The sequence below is a fragment of the Pleurodeles waltl genome, chromosome 2_2 (genome assembly GCF_031143425.1).
Source record: "Pleurodeles waltl isolate 20211129_DDA chromosome 2_2, aPleWal1.hap1.20221129, whole genome shotgun sequence".
Lineage (NCBI taxonomy): Eukaryota > Metazoa > Chordata > Amphibia > Caudata > Salamandridae > Pleurodeles > Pleurodeles waltl.
Window position 1 is genome coordinate 495,242,635 of NC_090439.1, and position 19,097 is coordinate 495,261,731.

The following is a 19,097-nucleotide window of genomic DNA, read 5'->3' on the forward strand; positions in this document are numbered from 1 at the left end:
TCCTACAACAAGTCTCAACTGTCAGTCCAACTCTCCCTGCTCACAAGCAGTACCTTACCGAAAACCCAAATAATAAAAGGTGATTTGTGGCAGCCTTTACGCATACACTCAAGAGTTCGACATCTCAGGGGAGTTGTGGTTAATCGGATATTACCCTTTTCTCACATGAGCATCAAGTCTCGGTCACACACAGGCAATGAAGCAGATGAGGTAAAGTTTTCAATAGGTTTTATTAACAAGACTGCAATCTACTGTAAATTGCACGGGCTGTATCCTTCACATAAATCATTTGGAACTGCTAGCGGTGTTTCTAGCATTAAAAGCATTTCAACCACTGGTAGCCCACAAACACATCCTTGTCAAAACCGACAACATGACAACAAGGTATTATCTCAACAAACAAGGGGGGACACACTTGTCACAACTGTGTCTCTTAGAACAAATAATTTGGCATTGGGCAATGCACAATCACATTCGCCTGATAGCACAATACATATCAGCATTCAGAATCAGTTAGTCGACAATCTCAGTCGAGACCACCAGCAAACTCACGAATGGGAAATTCATCCCCAGATCCTACAGGATCACTTCCACCTCTGGGGAACACCAAACATAGACCTATTCGCAACAATAGAAAACGCAAAATGACAAAACTTCGCGTCCAGGTACCCACACCCTCAATCCAAGGGCAATGCACTATGGATGAGTTGGTCAGGGATATTTGCTTACGCTTTTCCCCCTCTCCCACTCATTCCTTATCTGGTCAACAAACTAAGTCAAAACAAACTCAAACTAATACTCATTGCACCAACCTGGGCTCGCCAACCGTGGTACACAACACTGCTGGACTTATCAGTAGTACCCCACATCAAACTACCAAACATACCAGATCTGTTAACACAACACAAACAACAGATCAGACACCCGAATCCAGCATCGCTCAATCTAGCTCCTGAAGTCTTAGAATTCGGACATTTAAATCTTACACAAGAGTGTATGGAGGTCATTAAACAAGCAAGAAAACCAACAACAAGGCATTGTTACGCAAACAAATGGAAAATATTTGTTTGCTACTGCCACACTAACCAGATCCAACCACTACATGCCTCCACAAAGGACATTGTAAGCTACTTATTACATTTACAAAAGTCTAATCTAGCATTCTCTTCCATTAAAATACATCTCACTGCAATATCTGCCTATCTGCAGATTACTCATACAACATCGCTTTTTAGAATCCCAGTCATTAAAGCATTTATGGAGGGACTAAAAAGAATCATACCCCCAAGGACACCACCAGTACCTTCGTGGAACCTTAATATTGTATTAACACGACTCATGGGCCCACCATTCGAACCCATGCATTCTTGTGAAATGCAATATCTGACTTGGAAAGTAACCTTTCTAATAGCTATCACATCACTTAAATAGTAAATGCTTGTATCTCACTTACTCTTCTAAGAACCCTTTATACAAATACATAAACATAAAGTGGTTCTCCGTACAAATCCGAAATTCTTACCAAAAGTCATATCACCATTCCACCTAAACCAAACTGTGGAACTCCCAGTTTTCTTTCCGCAACCAGACTCAGTAGCCGAAAGAGCATTACATACATAAGACATAAAAAGAGCACTAATGTATTACATTGACAGAACAAAACAATTTCGTAAAACAAAACAATTGTTTGTAGCCTTCCAAAAACCTCATGCAGGTAATCCTATATCCAAACAAGGCATCGCCAGATGGATAGTTAAATGTATTCAAACTTGGTATATTAAAGCAAAAAGAGATTTACCTATTACACCAAGAGCACATTCCACGAGGAAAAAAGGCACCACAATGGCTTTTCTTGGGAATATACCTATGACGGAAATTTGTAAGGCAGCCACCTGGTCTACGCCTCATACATTTACTAAGCATTACTGTGTAGATGTGTTAGCAACGCAAGAAGCCACAGTAGGACAGGCTGTATTAACAACATTATTTCAGACAACTTCAGCTCCTAGAGGCTAAACCACCGCTTTTTGGGGAGATTGCTGCTTGTTAGTCTATGCACAGCATGTGTATCTGCAACTACACATGCCACCGAACGGAAAATGTCACTTACCCAGTGTGCATCTGTTCGTGGCATGAGACGCTGCAGATTCACATGCGCCCTCCCACCTCCCCGGTAGCCTGTAGCCGTTCTTAGTTGAATGAAATTTGTAAATATGTAAATAAATATTATTTTGATACACATTAAGTGCATACATAACTACTCCATTGCATGGGCACCTCTAGTATACTCACAACTCCTACCTCACCCTCTGCGGGGAAAACAATCTAAGATGGAGTCGACGCCCATGCGCAGTGGAGCCGAAAGGGAGGAGTCACTGGGTCTCGTGACTCGAAAAGACTTCTTCGAAGAAAAACAACTTGTAACACTCCGAGCCCAACACTAGATGGCAGGATAATGCACAGCCCGTGAATCTGCAGCGTCTCCTGCCACGAACATGACATTGTCATGTAAGTGACATTATTATATATATATATATATATATATATATGTATATATATATATGTACAGGAGTCTAATTTAAGAGACGCTTAGGACTGTAGCTACATTTTGGCAAATTTACTCAGACAAAATCACAGGACAATAAGGACAGTAACCCTAATGCACATAAACTAAACAGGGTGCAACATGACGGCACAGTGCTCAAAGTTGCAGTGAAATGAACAATAAAATATGATATACATACATACATTTATTTGATAACTGGGATGTCAATCGTCACACTGACAATCCCATGATTCGTGCTGACGTATCAACCCATCCCTAAATCTGGTGTGTCTCCAGGACAAAACATGCCTGCGTCTGCGAGCCCTTGCTGAGACAAGTGCATGTGCAGCTCTATTTGCTTCCAGCACAATGGCCCATAGGACATCTGGACTAGTGCTTTCTATTGCTTTTGCAGCTGAGCCAAATGTTGGGTCTTCTTGTTATAACACACCGTAGCATGTGAAGGAGATACCCTTCTGTGAGGTGAAGTGCCAGATGACATATTCTGTCCTGACAAGACCCATCAAGATTCAAGGGTGTGAGTTGAAACGTCGACACCAGCCTTCAGAAAGTAATCTTTGTAGGCTTTGAGGAATAGTTCATTGTATTTCACTATGTCTTCATAGGATTACATGAATGCACCCCAGTGAACTCTTCTGTTCCTCATTTTGGCAACCTTGAGGAAGGCTTTGTGGAAGCTTGTGTTTCAATATGTAAGCTACAAAATGAAATAGAAATTTACACTGGGCATTTAGGATCAAATAAAGTAATAACAATTTGTTGAGAATAACTGCACCTTGATGGCTCCAAAGAGGGCTGCAGTCTATAGTAAAACACAATCTGTCTGCTGGCGAAAGAGGTTCATCCTCTCCACTTTGAGCCCACATGATCTGTTTCAATACCTGCATCATTTATTGAATTCATGGTAGAGTAGAGAGTAGTTGCCTGGCAGGTTATTGTAGAGGTGCAGACAGACGTTTGAGAAGCAGGACCCATTTTTGGGAAAACTAACTGGGCAGAATTTGCGAAAGAAAGAGGAAGTGTCATATAATAGGAGACAGTGGTTTTTTCTTGGCCTAAGTCTAAGAAGGGCTAAGAGACCAATATATGAAAGCCCCCACAGAAAACCTAAATCCCCAAACAGCTTTTGTTCTCCGAACATGATCCTCCACCTTCATGGCAGGTCAAATGTTTAACTAGGTATTTGCCTGCCTTATTTCAATACTTCTAGGAAACTGAGGATCGCATTATCATAACTAAAACAGTCTGAATGTGAAACCCAGATTCCCTTACCCTCAGTGATTGGCCTCATAGAGTCCATCCTATATGCATATGACCATTCTGCAGCCTTTGCCTTACCCAATAGAATAAAGAGCCTTTGAAAAGATTGCAACTTTTACCTCTCATCACAGTATTCCATGAGCAATATTGTAAGACCATAACCCTTGCTATTAAGGGTTCTTCTTTGGATTCCAGCTTCATCCCACCAGTTTGCTGCCTTCTCCTTTCCATCTCTATCTTTGGCTTACTCTTATTTTTCACTCCGAGAATCAAGCCAAACAGTACAGTCTTTGACTCCTGAAAGTTATATTTCTTGCTTTCTCTGTTAATCCTCCATTTTGTTGCTAACTGTTGACCTACAGTCTCCCCAGGTAGTGAAGTTTGTTTTAATGTCTCTCTCTTGTACTTCAACACTTCGACTTGATCCCTGACACCCAGGGAGAGAGTATACTGTAGTTTCTGGCACCCAGAAATCGCACTGCTTTCAGATGCACCACAAACTAGTCCTTTCGGTGTTGCATATCTTGTTTTCAGTCTGCGACTAAGTTTCCTTTTTTTAATCTCCTCCTTCAGGGACTTTTTGTGGAACTTTAATTTTGATCTGTCCCATTATTGCGTCCACCTTATTCAGTGTCTTGTTTATTTTGTCCAGTTTTGTGTGAATCTTTCTTGCATTTCCAACATGTCACCTTTGCTTTGTGAGACTGACCGTCCCAGCAAGCCGCTCTTAGGAATCTTTGCTGATAGTTGATTTTCTTTGATGAGTGATCCAGATGAAAAGAGACTGGAAAAAAAACCTTTGTGAACATAGACACTAAAATACAGGTTACTGTTTGTTACCTCTGCTTTACAGAAGCATATAATTTGTCTGTTTTTTGGGTGATTTCCATGCCACAAGCCTCCTTTGCTTCCTCACTTTTAAAAACAGTCCATTTCGTCTTGCTAAAGTCTACTTCCTTGTTGTTCACAAGTCATGTGTGGCTTGCTTCTCTCTAGCGTTCAATAACGTGTCTTTCAGTCAGTGCCTAGCTCACTGTGTCAAACAAGTAATGGTCACGTCAATTGCATTTGTACCGCATCCAAATTTAGCACTAGATTGTGTTCTCACATTGGCTAGAATTAGTTATGTGGATTCAGTGAATTTCTCTCAACTCGTAAGGCAAATATGTTTCCAAAGTTTACAGTGATGTCTCTTCCTCCACATTCTCAAATGTTCTCTGAACTTGAGCTAGAAGCCTAGCCAAGGGACATAACATAGGGCCCTGCTACCACTGCGGTGCACGGGGGCTCACCCATCAAGCAGCCAACTTGGTCCAAACATTAGCACATCTGTGAGGCATTCAACTTAAATGAGAGTTTAGTGTCCCCTTACACAGGTTTACAGGGTAGGTAGGGCTGTCCTTTTGTATTACACAACAGTTTCAGCTGTGCTGTGTCAAACTTGATGCAATGGCGGTTCAAGCCCTCATATTCTTGCTTTTGGATGTTGACAATGCCCTACTATTTGGCCTCCTAAACTCCACATCGGCACCCCTTAGGGGGCATACTACATGCCGCAACATGTCTCATCTATGGCCTGAAGAAATATGATCATATCACCGTCATTCTGATTGAACTCCATTGGCTCCCCTTGATGGCCAGCACTATTTTCTAAACCAGCTGCATCATTTACAAATCCATTACAACTGCACACCAACCCTCCTCCACCCCACCCCCCCCACATCTTGCAGACAAGCTCACCATCTCTGGTAATTCTTGGCACAAGCGCAGCCAGGTCTCCCACCAGATTGCAGACTAAGAAATGTAAAAAAAGAAACCACTAGACAGCTAGTATCGGGAACAAAATCCCTGTATCCATCAAGTCTGCCATAACACTGCTTGAATTTAGTAAAGAGTTGGAACCTCTCCTCTTTAAAGAACACTACATAACATTGCATTAACTTTCCAGAGCTCAGCTGCCACTCCCATTACTCATTGGCTTTACGCTTGTCTATTGCCATGTACAGAGCTCCACTGCCTTCTGGCTAGGTTTGTGCTATAGAAATACCATATGCCTGCATATGTTTCCATTAATGCAGTTGAATGAGTGTCTCTCAGCTCTCACAAATTAAGGATTGAATATTTGTTTTGGAATCCTAACTGTTCAGTGGTTGCTACCTTAATACCTTTTTCCCCACACCTACTCCCAACGGTAGTCAAAGTGGAGTGCAAGAAGTGTTACAGAAACTCATTGCACTTGCGCTGAAGAGTGTTGAGCTGAATTTGAAAATTTAGAGGGTTCAGATTCTGCATTAACATACTGGAGAAAAGAAAGGTATCGAAGTCTGATGTCATTTTAGTTCAAAATGAGACTGTGTGGTAGAATAATACTTCTCCATTCATCTGTTCTGGAGGCATTGTCTGTTGTGATTCACATATGGATTTGGTGTCTGCTTCTATGAGGACATTGTTCAAAGAGCAAGAAACATCAACATATTTAAGATAATCTTCACAAATTGTACAGTAATTTATCACACATTTCATGCTTTTCAAAGTATTGTGAACATTTTCATCCATCTCAAGTCGAAGTGGAAGGCAGGACCACTATAGGCTTTGATGTTAGGTTAGGCAGCTGTCACGTAAAGTCGTATACAGGATTAGGCTGTTGATGCCCTACACAGCACAGTACGGTGTCCCAGTAGGGTTGTAAGAACGTAGTACAGTTGACGTGCACAATACAAAATGCTCCGTAGATTAAAGTGATTAGTAATCTTATCATATCTGTTTCTGTTTGCAGGTAGCTTACTAGACTTCCTTAAGGAAGGAGACGGAAAGTACCTAAAGCTTCCTCAGCTGGTTGACATGGCTGCACAGGTATGTCAATTTGTTTCAAAGATCTTCATTCGGCACAATCATAGTGGCCACAAAAGTACGTAAGAAACATCATCAGTAAATACAAAACATTAAAACAATGTGAAATGTAAGTTAAAAATAGTCCAGAGTTCAAGTTTATTCGGTTATGCGAAAATGGCCTTCATTACACACTAAAAACAATAAAATATACTGTTAAAAAAAAGGCACACAATACATACGATTAGTAATGCAGTAAGAAAACCTTAAAAACAAAGATTAAAAATTAATCTGGCTATGCCAATTCAAGGTACATTTTAAAAAGGATCCAACCCCGCAACAAACTCTGTCATCGGGGGCCATGCGCAAGTAGATCAAGACTGGACAGCATTGGGAAAGGTCTTTCTCCTTTCAAAATAGGCACTAAAAATCTACTCCAAAAGGGAGCATAGAACTCACAAAAGAAAATAAAGTGCAAAAGTGTCTGTGAAGAGGTACCACCTCACGGGCAGGTAAGTATGCTATAGGATCAAATTGGCCTAAGGGAAAGCACAAATTTAATTGAATAGTCCCCAGGTGAAATCTAGTAATAGGTGATCTTTCCCTCACATTGCTTACTAAGGTTAGATAGGCCTCGTTCCCTGTGGTACGCTTGATCAGCAGAATATCACAGACTGAGGGTTTCAATAGTTCCTTATCTTCCCTCCTTCTCATCCTAAGTTTGATAAACTAAACTCCTGTTTGGCCCAATGCTTGTCAGATCGTCTAATTGAGGTTTGGTGAATGAAAAACCTCAGGGGGCCCCAGCAAGAGTGTATTATCCTTTATGTACTCTAACCAGTGAATAGCCCAATCCTCATCACAGGTCCAGATAGTCAACAATAACCTCCCTGTTAAGAAAGAAAAAAAAAAAAAAGAAATGCTCGCTCATTGGACCAAACAGAAATCCATAATATCAGAGGGCCTAGTTTAATGCTGTTGTCCACATAACTTAAGCCCAATTCCTCATGTAAACAAAACCCTGGGTTATTTGGTCCCACACCTAGCAACCTTTTGCAAAACCTATCTTCTTCTATTTGGGGATGGGGACAGTTCCGATAACCCCATAGCGATGCCTCATACATCAAAACGGGCAAACATTTTAACTTATACACCTCTAAAAGGGGCACAACCAGCATATGCCCAACCCTCGAAGAAAATTAAAAGTTGCCCCAATCACAGCATTAGAGAGCAAACAGCGCCTGGAAATGCAGGAGTTGCAATTTCTTCTTTCCTCAAAGGTGAATCGCAAATACAGGAAGTCGTAAACACAACTAATACTTTGGCCTTGGATAAACACGGGGCCCAACTTGCTCTGGGGCTTTCCACAAACCATAAAGTGTCTCTTAGAGAAGTTTAGTTCTGAATCTAAGTTGCCCATAAAGTGCACAAAAGCTTGAACAGCCCCACGTAAGCCGTTCATGGTACAAGCCAAAAGGACTGCATCATCGGCATGTAGCAAAGTTGGTGCCTTTGTTCCATTAATAACAGGGACATCTTTGCAGCTTTCTACCAAAAAATCATTCAGACCATTAATATATAAAAGAAACAACAATGGAGCAAGAATGCAGTCTTGACGGACCCCTCTGTGAAGGTTGAAGAAATCAGTGTTTTCACCATTTAGCCTATACCTAACGGAAGCTTTTGGTGCCATCACTGAGCTTCCCCAAGAGATTCACAATGTCATTTGGCATTAGCAGCTTGTTTAAGGAACCCCCGAGCTTATCATGATTTACTCAATGGAAAGCGCTACTGAGATCCATGAAGGCCAAATACAGGGTACCATCCTTGGCAATTGTGTTTTTGTCAATTATAAGTGGCACATTTACACATAGCTCCTGTGTGTGTCCCAGCCCTTGTCTTGACCCGTACTGAACCAGGATAATAATGTCCTGCTCCACCACTCAATCCGCCGCAACACAATGTGGCCCAGGATCTTCAACAAGGAGTCTAGAAAAGAAATGGGATCATAACATTTAGGATCACTACGATATCCTTTCTTAAACGTAGGCACAATGCAAGCAGACTTCCACAAACCTGGGATCCCCTGGCTCATAGCTGCATTTAAGATGTTGACTACAATGGGTGCCCAGAAGGAGATGTTTTCTTTAAAAAGATCCATTAGATACCATCCGGCCATGGCACTTTCTTAGAAGGACTCTCCTGCACTCCGGCAATAACCTCCAAGTTGAACCTAATGTCTAAGCTAGCGTAAGATTTGCTCAGAGCCTCACCAACTGCCTTAGAGCGGTAATTACAGTTCTGATAGAATTGATCATAATGGCCAAGGCACCCATTACCTCTTTGGGCAATGAATTCTCCGCCAAAAAGTCCACTAGAATCAAATCCAAGTTCTTTTTTACTAATAACTCAAAAACCTGGGAAATGTTAGTCTGGCACCAGTGCACCCCTAGGCCATGGGCCTTAGACTGCAGCTCCGAGGTCCCTATGCCAAACAAGGCAGACTGACATTGGGCAGGTCAAAGGAAAAAGAGAGGATTATAGTCACTGCAGTTTTGATCCTCCACAACACCCCCTGACAAACAGAGTGACTCATATTTGAGGACACAAAAACATAACCAATAATGGTATTAGCCCTCCTTCCCACAAGTAGAGGCCTGGTTATCAAAATTGACCAGCAATTCAGCAGCATGAATCAGACCCGTGGTGAGACGGACATTAAATAAAATGTTGCCTTTCTGGTCCCATGGCCTGCCCCTGTATAGAAGGCAAACCTTCCCTACAAAGGGATAGAAAGAGGTGGAATGAAGACCAGGTTTTGCATTAAAATCTCCTGAAATTCGCAAGAGATAGATTCCAATCTAGCTTTAAGAATTGACCGGGCTAAGAATAATGCTTACCTCTGCACTCCAACTACTACACTGCATTAGAACATTTACGAACAAAACATTCAATATATTAGAAAAAAACTACCCAAACAATCAAGATACCCTGATGATTACATCCAATCTGAAATGCCAGACAATTACTGGACCTGGCTGAGTTCATGTTTAACAGTTTCTGCAACACACTACACGGATCAATACCTGCCCATTTGTTTACAGACACCATTAGGCCTTACTGGGGTAACATTGGTGATAAATCCGGCTTCTTTAGCTCCTTTAGCCTGAAGGGACATTGATATGACTAGTGGGTTGGGGGTCACTCACTGCTGTCTGAATAATTCTGGGGATACAGACCAGATTACTAACAGAGGAGGAAATCAGAACATAGTCAATAGTACTAGTCTGCCAATAAAAGATGGAAACTGTTCTTTATTATTCACACATATACTCCAGTAATATAAGGTCATTTTTGAAGATTAAAGAGTTCATTGCTTTCCCATAGTTGTGTTGGGAATGCAAAATTCCACCCCCCTCTGCACTAGTTATAACACACACGTCTTGCATGGAGGGAACATTTCTAAATAATAAAATCACCTGCCCCCAAAAAATAATATTTAGAATGAATTGGTTGCAAGAATGTTTCCAGGCCTGCATCAAGAGTCAAACACGTTATTATAAAAATTTACCACCACCAAATCAAAACCACCCTTGAATGATAACCACTGAAATTGAGAATTGGGTGAAACAGAAACATTCCTTCTAATGGTGACAGGTAACAGGTTCGATATTAGGATCTGTAAGCCCCCTTTGGCCCACCCTGCTGGGGATGGTTTAGCTGCTTAGAAGTAGGAAAAGAATCCTTCAACATGAGTTGGGCCCACACACCAGGTTTCCTGGATGCAAATTACATTAGAAGCTCAGGTAATTTGAAGCCAATCTGGAGAATTCAGTTTATTTTGAAGCCCACACACATTCTAGGAGGTAAAATGGCATGCTCCTTCATAAACCCAACAGTTTTCCTAAGATGGCATACATAGATGATTGGTGGCATGGAAAAGAAATGGGGGCTGTGGATGTGGTAGTAGATGTGAGGTCAAAGCTTAGCGGCCACATAGCCTGGTCCATCAATTTGCCTGTGCTGTAGCCCAGGCTGTTAGAAAGAGAAGGTTCTTCAGCACTGTCAAGTCAGTGATTTGTCTGCAAAGTGCTCATGACCTGAAACCTGTTAGACAAAGGAATGTAGGGTGGACTATAGGCAGTAAACTGCTGTTTGAATGTTATGTCATTGGGCAACTTTGGCTATCAGCACGGTTGGTGATAAAAATATAGCCCAAAGGAAAGAGCACAATGTTCCCACCAGTTGGAGTAAGCAATACCGATCTCGACAAAGGCTCTCCTGCAAATCTGGGTTGCTTAAAATTAATAATAACGTAGTCCCCATTAAACACTTTCTTAGCTGGACCACTCCAACCAATGTAGGACTTTGTTCCTTAGCTGGACAGGAGTTTCAGTTGTACCAGGGGTCGAGGAAGGAACATTGACGTTACTGCTACTTAGGGGCAACAGACAGGAGGCAAATTAATGGTCGCTCAGTTGGAGAAGTCCTCTTTACTATTTCTACTTCCGTTTCCTAGGGTTTGGGGGGTCCACTGGAAGAGACTTCATCGTATAGCACTTGGGTTCCACACCAGGCTATCAGAGACAGTCAATTTGGGCTGGGGCTGGTTGATCTGGGTTGACTCCCCCGCTGAAGTGTGAGGCCCTTCCATGCCACACAGCCCAGAAGCATATTGAGTTTGGCAAGGATGGTGCAGCAAAAAAGCATGTCTGCCTGCAAAGTTGACTTGAGTACAACTAAAGGGGTGGGTTTGATTACTTGCAGGTATTTCAGAAACCAGTTATGCAGCCCCTGACTGGGGAGATTGAGCACCTGGAATTTCACAGAAGATATTCAATCGCCCCCAGTCGTTTGGCAATAGGTAGAAGTAAACTTTCCATCAACCCCTTTATGCTGTCCAGGAGTCTTCACTGGAATGTGTCAAGATCCCCAGCTGAAGGTATAGTAGTAAAGACTAAGCCGGTGGCAGAATTGGTACCAGCTTGAGAGTCTAAATTTGGGATCAGTTTCCTTGCTCATGGCATCTTTTACACTTAGCCGGAGGGGCTTTATTATGAGGCGATGCTGGAAACAAACTGTTATCTTGACCATGGTCAGCAGAGGCGGCAGCTTCAGAAGACACTGAATACAGATATTGTGGGGCTGACCCTGACATGGGATTGTGTCCAGTTGCAGGAGTGGGATCATTTCCAATCTGTAGCATTGTCTCTGGGAAACAGGATAGCCCAGGATCCAATGCAATAGTGGCAGATAGGTGACATTCATCGTGTTCAATCTCCTTACTTAAGATGACCACTGCCTTTCTAATATAGTCATCCAGGGTGGTTGAGTTTACTCCAGCCTTTGCTGTGGTTGGGGCCTTGCGCTTCACCATCATAAAGTAGGAAACAATAACAGTAACTGAAAACTATTTTAAACTTCACAGTACCTTAAAGAGCCACCAGAAAGTGAAACCAAGAGAGCTGGTCCTACACAGCCTCCCCCGTGCGATGACTGGTTCAGACGGACCTGCTCTTGGCCCGGTCTTCGCCTTGGCATGTGCCCAGGCGCATCACGCGCTGCTGAAAGAGTCCTGCGCTTTAGTAGCGAGCTGCTTCTGTTCAGCCCCTTCTGGTCACAGTGCATGCTGGGGAATCTTGTCCCACCCCAGCCAGGTCCTTAATGGAAGTGCAGGCAGAGACACCCACCTATGATTGTGTCCCCCACAGGTGGGAAGTCCTGCGCTTTAGTAGTGCGCTGCTTCTGTTTGGCCGCTCCTGGTCGCAGAGGATGATGGGGGACATAGTATCCCCCCCCCAGGCTTTAATGGAAGTGCTTGCAGGGAAAACCACCTAGAATTGTGCCAATATAATGTGAAGTTATATTACAGCATTTTCCATTTACTCTCAACATGGGACAATGGGTAAAAGAACTGCGATGTTTATCCTTAGTCTACACTTTAACTTGTAGAATCTGTACGAGACCGTTTCTCTCCCAATAAACCTGATGGCTTAACCTGTATTTCTGTCATTTAGTGTGTCTGATGAACACTTTCCCCTTCAATTACTGTTAATCTACTGCTTTATTCCTTAATTAAGTCCATTGCGTCTTCTTTTGTTAGAAAATGACATAGACCTTATGTTCACAGGCGGAAGGAGATTATGGACAGGCCGTTTGGTTTACGGTGGGAAAGGGATTGTGTCAAGGGAGTGGCCATGCAAAATTAATGGCGCAACCACAGACTCTTAGGTTTGTGGAGTCACAAAATATTTGCATATCCAGTCCCACCGTGGAAACACGTGTACATTTACTCTAAAAAAAGAAGTAAGTGTTTCATGGGTGAGAATGGCATACACTTGTCAGTTTTCATGAGAAGTAGAGGAACGATTTTCACCACAGGGAAAAATACTTTCCATCTGGAGTAAAATAATAAAGTTTAAATATTTAAATAGATATTTCTGCTGGAGGTTGTTAAGAATTTGTCAAAGTGTAGTGGAGAAGCCTTACCTGCTACACCCAACACGTAACACATATAGTTTTGTTGTGCATAAGTAATCTCTATGGCATTATACTAACAGTCTGGAGTGATCGTTGAGTATAAGTTTTGGCGTTTTGCGGGGATGTATTGAAAATCAGACTCACCTTGGATACCCACGTCGAAGTATAATATAGTCATAAACAGGTAACAGATGCTTAAATTATACATCTGCCTGAAAAATAGGTGATGGCTTAGAGTTGTGAACCTTAATTGCAATTGTGGGGAATAATAAATTACATAACTAGAAAGATTGTATCCTGTTCAACAAGAGTTCGTTCTTATGCAGCCATGTGTCCAGAGATACATTTGGAAGGCTGTCCTAATGAGCTCCCCATACAGATCATGGCTACTTCAGGCTCTGTGCTTCATAGAGAGGTGAAGCTAATCATTCACTGCTCTTTCAGGAAGAAGTGCAAGTACAATTGACCTTGGTAGAGACTATTATCTTATTCACAATACATTTATGACAATTACCTTTGTGTTTTTTAATATCTGTGATTTAGTCACTGATGGAACCACATGTGTTTTAGGAGCCTAAAGAATGCTTAAAATGGTGGGTGCTCCTATTACTCTTATCAAAACAAAGCCTATTATGTAGGTTTTCACCCTTTGAAGTTGAATGTTTTAATTTATAAACATGTGCAGTTTGAAGAGTTTTAATGTATAGTTTTTATTTTATATATATATATATATATATATATATTCAGACTGCACACACTGTTTAATTATGTTACACAATTACTCATGACAGATTCTTTTCCTGGTTTGCCTAGATTGCTGATGGAATGGCGTACATTGAAAGAATGAACTACATCCACAGAGACCTCCGGGCAGCTAACATCCTGGTGGGAGACAACCTTGTTTGCAAAATAGCAGACTTTGGCTTGGCAAGGTTAATAGAGGACAATGAGTATACGGCACGGCAAGGTAAGAACAACTGTTTGGTTAATAACTACTGCTTGGGCTCAAGACAATATTCTCAGCCCCACAGGTAGGGTAATATGTACTGTCTCTTTGACTTTGTCTTTTCTTGCACCCCAATTTTAGTGGTCATATTTACTAATTGCACATGGCTGGAATACTTTGTAGAGTTTTCATGAGTTGTAGCTCACAACGAAGGGTTCTGTGAAATATCTCAGAAGATTAGAATTCTCATGGATGTTTTCGTTTGCCTGCCTGCAATAAAATATTATGTGCTGAAAACTTTAGTGCATTATTAATTTGTACCCAATGGCCTTAAAAACCCACAATCACACATTTGCGTGGTCCCTTTAAAGTTTACCAGAGATGAAGGATAATTTTATTCAGTGACTTATCAACTGAAAGTCTGCCCTTTAAACATTTAATATCTGGAAGGTTATGGCCTGAAAGGTTTATGCTGAAAGGCAGAGCAAGTAGCAAAGTTCAGAGGGGAAAGCAGCATTGCTGCACTGTTGTCAAAATCCATTTAGATTGGGACCTTCCAGGTCTGATTTATTCCCCCTCCCCCACCACCCATATCAAAACTCATGTTCGATGGCATGTGTGGCTATCGATAGACGTGTTTTGCATAAGTCCGCCATCTAGTGTTGGGTCCGGATTGTTAGAAGTTGTTTTTGTTCAAAGAATCTTTTCGAGTCACAAGATTGAGTGATTCCTCCTCTCGGTGATACTTCGCATGGGCATCGAGTCCTTTGTTAGATTGTTTTCTCTCCGCCGTCTGGTTCGGACATGTGTTCCTCTCACTTCGGTATTTCTTGGCTCGGTCTATTCCGAACTGTTCTCTTCCGTCCTTCTGTCTGCAATGCTATAGTAATTTGATTGTGCCTTCCGCACCGGGAGTCGGTTCACTGCCCTTTGGGGGAGACTGCGCCCATCTCAGGCCTACTCCTCCACATGGCATTGGGATAGGCGGATCTAATGTGAATTCCATTTAGATTTTCCCAACGAACAAAGCTGCAACGCTTCACACTCCAAGACCAAAGAGCACATCGATTGCAGATGGTGTTGAAAACACCAGATGACACTGGATATCTTTGGGGAAGAGCACGCGCAGGAGGAACCCGAACAGGAGAAGGCCTTCTCCATAGAAGACTCTGAGTCAGACATCCAATGCAACACTGAAAGTCAGCCTGTTACCTCTGCGCAACCCGTGAGTACAACAGCCCTGACTCCACAAACAAAAACTTACAAAATAAAACACTTTTTTTTTTTAAAGCAGGTCACCAGACCACCACTGCCTTCGGGCCTTGGCCGGGTCCGGAAAATACCTTCTTATGCCCCACCTTCTGGCTCTGCAATGATAATAGCCACGACCAAGATGCCTTCGGGATCGACCTTTAGCTCGGCAACATCCCAGACTGCCTTGGGATTGAGCAGACCCATCGATACAAGTGTTTCAGCACCGAGCAAAAAGCCCTCAGCTTCGGAGCCGACGGCTTCCACTCAACACAAGGCTTCGACACCGAAAACTTCAGAACATACAACTGGGCCTTCTAGAGACTCAAGTTACTCTTCGGAAGCAGCCTCATCAGTGGAGACCATCCTAGACATAATGGACGCTTGTCAGCACCAGATCCATATTCAAAAAGGAACAGGAAGAAAAATTTCTGCCCTCCCCGTCCAATCAAAAGGAAGCTTTCATTTAAGGAGACCTTAGATATTGTGCCTCCACCTAAAAAGGTCGACAAGGACAAAGCTCCAGTTCAACCTCAGTCTTCTACACCACACTCTCCTGTGCTTTCTTTAACCCCTCCACTACCTCCCCATTCTCCTGCACATATTATTGAACCACAATTTTCTCCACAGAGTTCACCACCACCTCAGGGAGATGATTTAGGGACATCCCACAAGACATTGATCCATGGGATTTATACAATCCAGATCTCATTCTACCTAATGACCCTGATCTATATCCAGCACGCCCATCACTGCCAGAAGAAACATCATAATATCAGCATGTCATAGCAAGGGCATACCACAACGGCAACATGCACACTGACCCTATCAAAGAGGATTTCCTCTTTGACACACTGACTACCACACATAAAGAAAGTCAGTTTTTACCTATGCTACCTGGCATGCTCATACTTGCCAATTATATTTTTAAAGAACCTGTTAGATCTAGAGTTTTCACCCTAAGGGTAGATAGGAAATACAAAGTTGCACCTACAGACCCTATATTTATATGTATGCAAATCCCTACTGACTCCATAGTAGGCAGCACAGCACGAAAACGTGCTAACAGCCTATCCTCAAGAGATGCCCCTCCTCTGATAATGAGAGCAAAAAATTAAATGCGACAGGGAAAAGGGTGGCTGTACAAGGTTCCAATTATTGGCGTATCGGAAATTCTCAGGCACTTGTAGCACAATATGACAGGGCCCAATGGGACAAAATGAAGGCTCTTCTCCAGTAACTCTCAGAGGAAGACCAAAAAAGGGCACAAGTTTCTGAGGGTCAAACCATCTCAAACAATTCCATCAGGTGTGCAACTGATGCTGCAGATAATGCAACATGTGATATTAACACTAGCATTACCATCAGAAGACATGCTTAGCTTAGCTATTCAGGGTTCAAGCTGGAAATTCAGCAGAAAGTTCTCAGCATGCCTTTTGATAGAGAACATCTGTTTGGTCAAGAGGTTGACAATACTATAGAAAAGCTCAAGAAAGACTCAGACAGCAAAGGCTATGGGTACAATATCACCACAGACATATGGGTTCTCTCTCTCAATTACCCAACATGGTTACGGTCTGGAGCTCACTTCCACTCCTCTAAACATCTTACTCTTCTCAAAGAACATTTTACTCTTCTCAAAGAAGAGGTGCAGTCCCTTCTTCTCAAAGGGGCCATAGAATCAGCCCCCCTCTCACAACAAGGATTAGGGTATACTCCCTATACTTTCTCATACTAAAGAAGGATGGGTCACTGAGGCATATTCTAGATCTCAGACCACTAAATCTCTTCATTCTCTCAGCATTTCCATATGGACACACTCTAGGATGTCATTCCACTTTTACAGCAAGGCAGCTTCATGACCGCTTTAGATCTAAAGGACTCATACTTTCATATTCCCATTCATCCAGCACACAGAGAGTACCTCAGATTTGTCATTGTTGGTAAACATTATCAGTTCAAAGTTTTACCATTCGGGGTCAATACAGCCCCCAGAATCTTCACAAAATGTCTAGCAGTAGTTGCAGCATACCCCAGACATCAACACATTCATGTCTTCCCCTACTTGGACGATTGGCTCATCAAAGCCGGTACTATCCAACACTGTCAGCATCACATTCAGGTCACAATAGACCTCCTTCACACTCTGGGATTCAGTCATCTTCAACAAATCCCAACCTTTGCAAATACAACTTTATCTAGGAACGATTCTCAATGCTCAGTTAGGGTTGGCATATCCTAGCCCAGCTCCAATAAAACATTTTCAAACATTCATTTCTCAACTGCAGGAAATTCAAAATTACACAGTCAAGACAATGATGCAACTACTGGGGAATGATGACATCTTGTATCACTATCGTTCCCCATGCCAGGCTAAACATGTGTCCCTTACAGCAGTGCCCTTCTAGTCGGTGGTCTCAGTCACGGGGTCATTTCCAAGATCTAGTGTTGTTGGACCGCCAGACTCACTGCTGTCTGCAATGGTGGACCCCCACCATCCATTCCAAGGGGGAACCCTTTCAGGATCCTGTGCCTCAAATCACTTTGACTACAGATGCATCATACACAGGTTGGGGAGCTTACCTCAACAACCTCGCCATTCAAGGAATATGGGATCCCATTCAACAAGCCTCCCATGTCAATTACATGAAGTTACAGACAGTTTTCCTAGCAGTCAATGCCTTTCTGCCACAACTTTCCCACAAAGTGTTCTAGTCTGCACAGACAACATGACAGCCATGTATTATCTGCAGAAATTGGGGGCGGGAGGGCTAAGATATTCTATCTGGTTCAGACAATATGGAAGTGGGCAATTCACCACGGCATTCATTTTGTGGCAGAGAATCTCCCAGGCATGGGCAACCAGTTTGCAAACTTCCTCAGCAGGATGCAGCAAGTCCACAAATGGGAACTACACTTAAGTCCTTCACCAGTAATTTAAAAAATGGGGAACACCTCAAATACATCTGTTCGCCACCTCAGAAAATACAAAATTCCAAAACTTTGCTTCCAGATGTCCTCACCCTCAGTCCGAGGGCAATGCTGTATGGATGAATTGGTCAGGGATATTTGCTCACACTTTTCCAACTTTCCCACTTATTCCGTCTCTAGTGCGCAAACTACTTCCAAAAGTAGTTTCACAATTTCGCATCAATCAGTCAATTGAATTGCCAGTTTTTTCCCACAACCAGACTCAGTTGCAGATCAGTTGCACTAGATGTGAAAAGGGCTCCTATGTATTATATTGACAGGACCAAGCAGTTTAGAAAATCTAAACACCTTTTTGTAGCATTTTCAGTCTCACAAAGGTTACCCCAGATCTGTGAGTGGGGGTGAATGTTTGATTTGTTCTGCATTCCGTCCATCATTTGTGTTTGTTTGCTTTTGTTGCCATAAGTGTGCCGGGTATGCCCAGACGTGGGTCCCAGGGTTACTATGCCACTGGATTCTAGCTTGCGTAGCTGATGAAGGGTGATACCCTTAAGCCGGTCAGAGGATGCTTGTTTCCGGTCCAGGGAGGATCTGGTCTGGCAGTTAGGGCTGGACTGTTCCCATGGGGAACAGGGTCAAGACTGATTTGCATATGGCCTGGGTCCAAATTGGGGTGGTGTGGTGAGCAAAGGAATTGATGGATTAAACCCAGATCTGTGACTGGGGGTTAATGTTTGATTGCTTCCACATTCCATCCATCAGTTGTGTTTGTTTTACAAAGCCTGCCGACTGGGCAAATGGCATTTGACCTGAAGTTACTTCAACTTGAGAGGA

At 42.6% G+C, this 19,097-nt stretch overlaps 1 protein-coding gene and 1 long non-coding RNA gene across 5 annotated transcripts in view; one reads left to right on the top strand and one right to left on the bottom strand.

The window, feature by feature from the left end:
* Positions 1–19,097, top strand: part of YES1 (YES proto-oncogene 1, Src family tyrosine kinase) — a 321,603-nt gene that overhangs the window by 265,800 nt on the left and 36,706 nt on the right. For all 4 annotated transcript variants that reach the window (XM_069219977.1, XM_069219978.1, XM_069219980.1 and 1 more), the window contains exons 9-10: positions 6,603–6,679; positions 13,949–14,102. In XM_069219977.1, the coding sequence (XP_069076078.1) occupies positions 6,603–6,679; positions 13,949–14,102 (231 nt within the window). The remainder of the gene's footprint in view (positions 1–6,602; positions 6,680–13,948; positions 14,103–19,097) is intronic.
* LOC138282425 (uncharacterized) overlaps positions 1–19,097 on the bottom strand; it is a 130,774-nt gene that overhangs the window by 14,900 nt on the left and 96,777 nt on the right. The gene's annotated exons all lie outside the window — the stretch shown is intronic.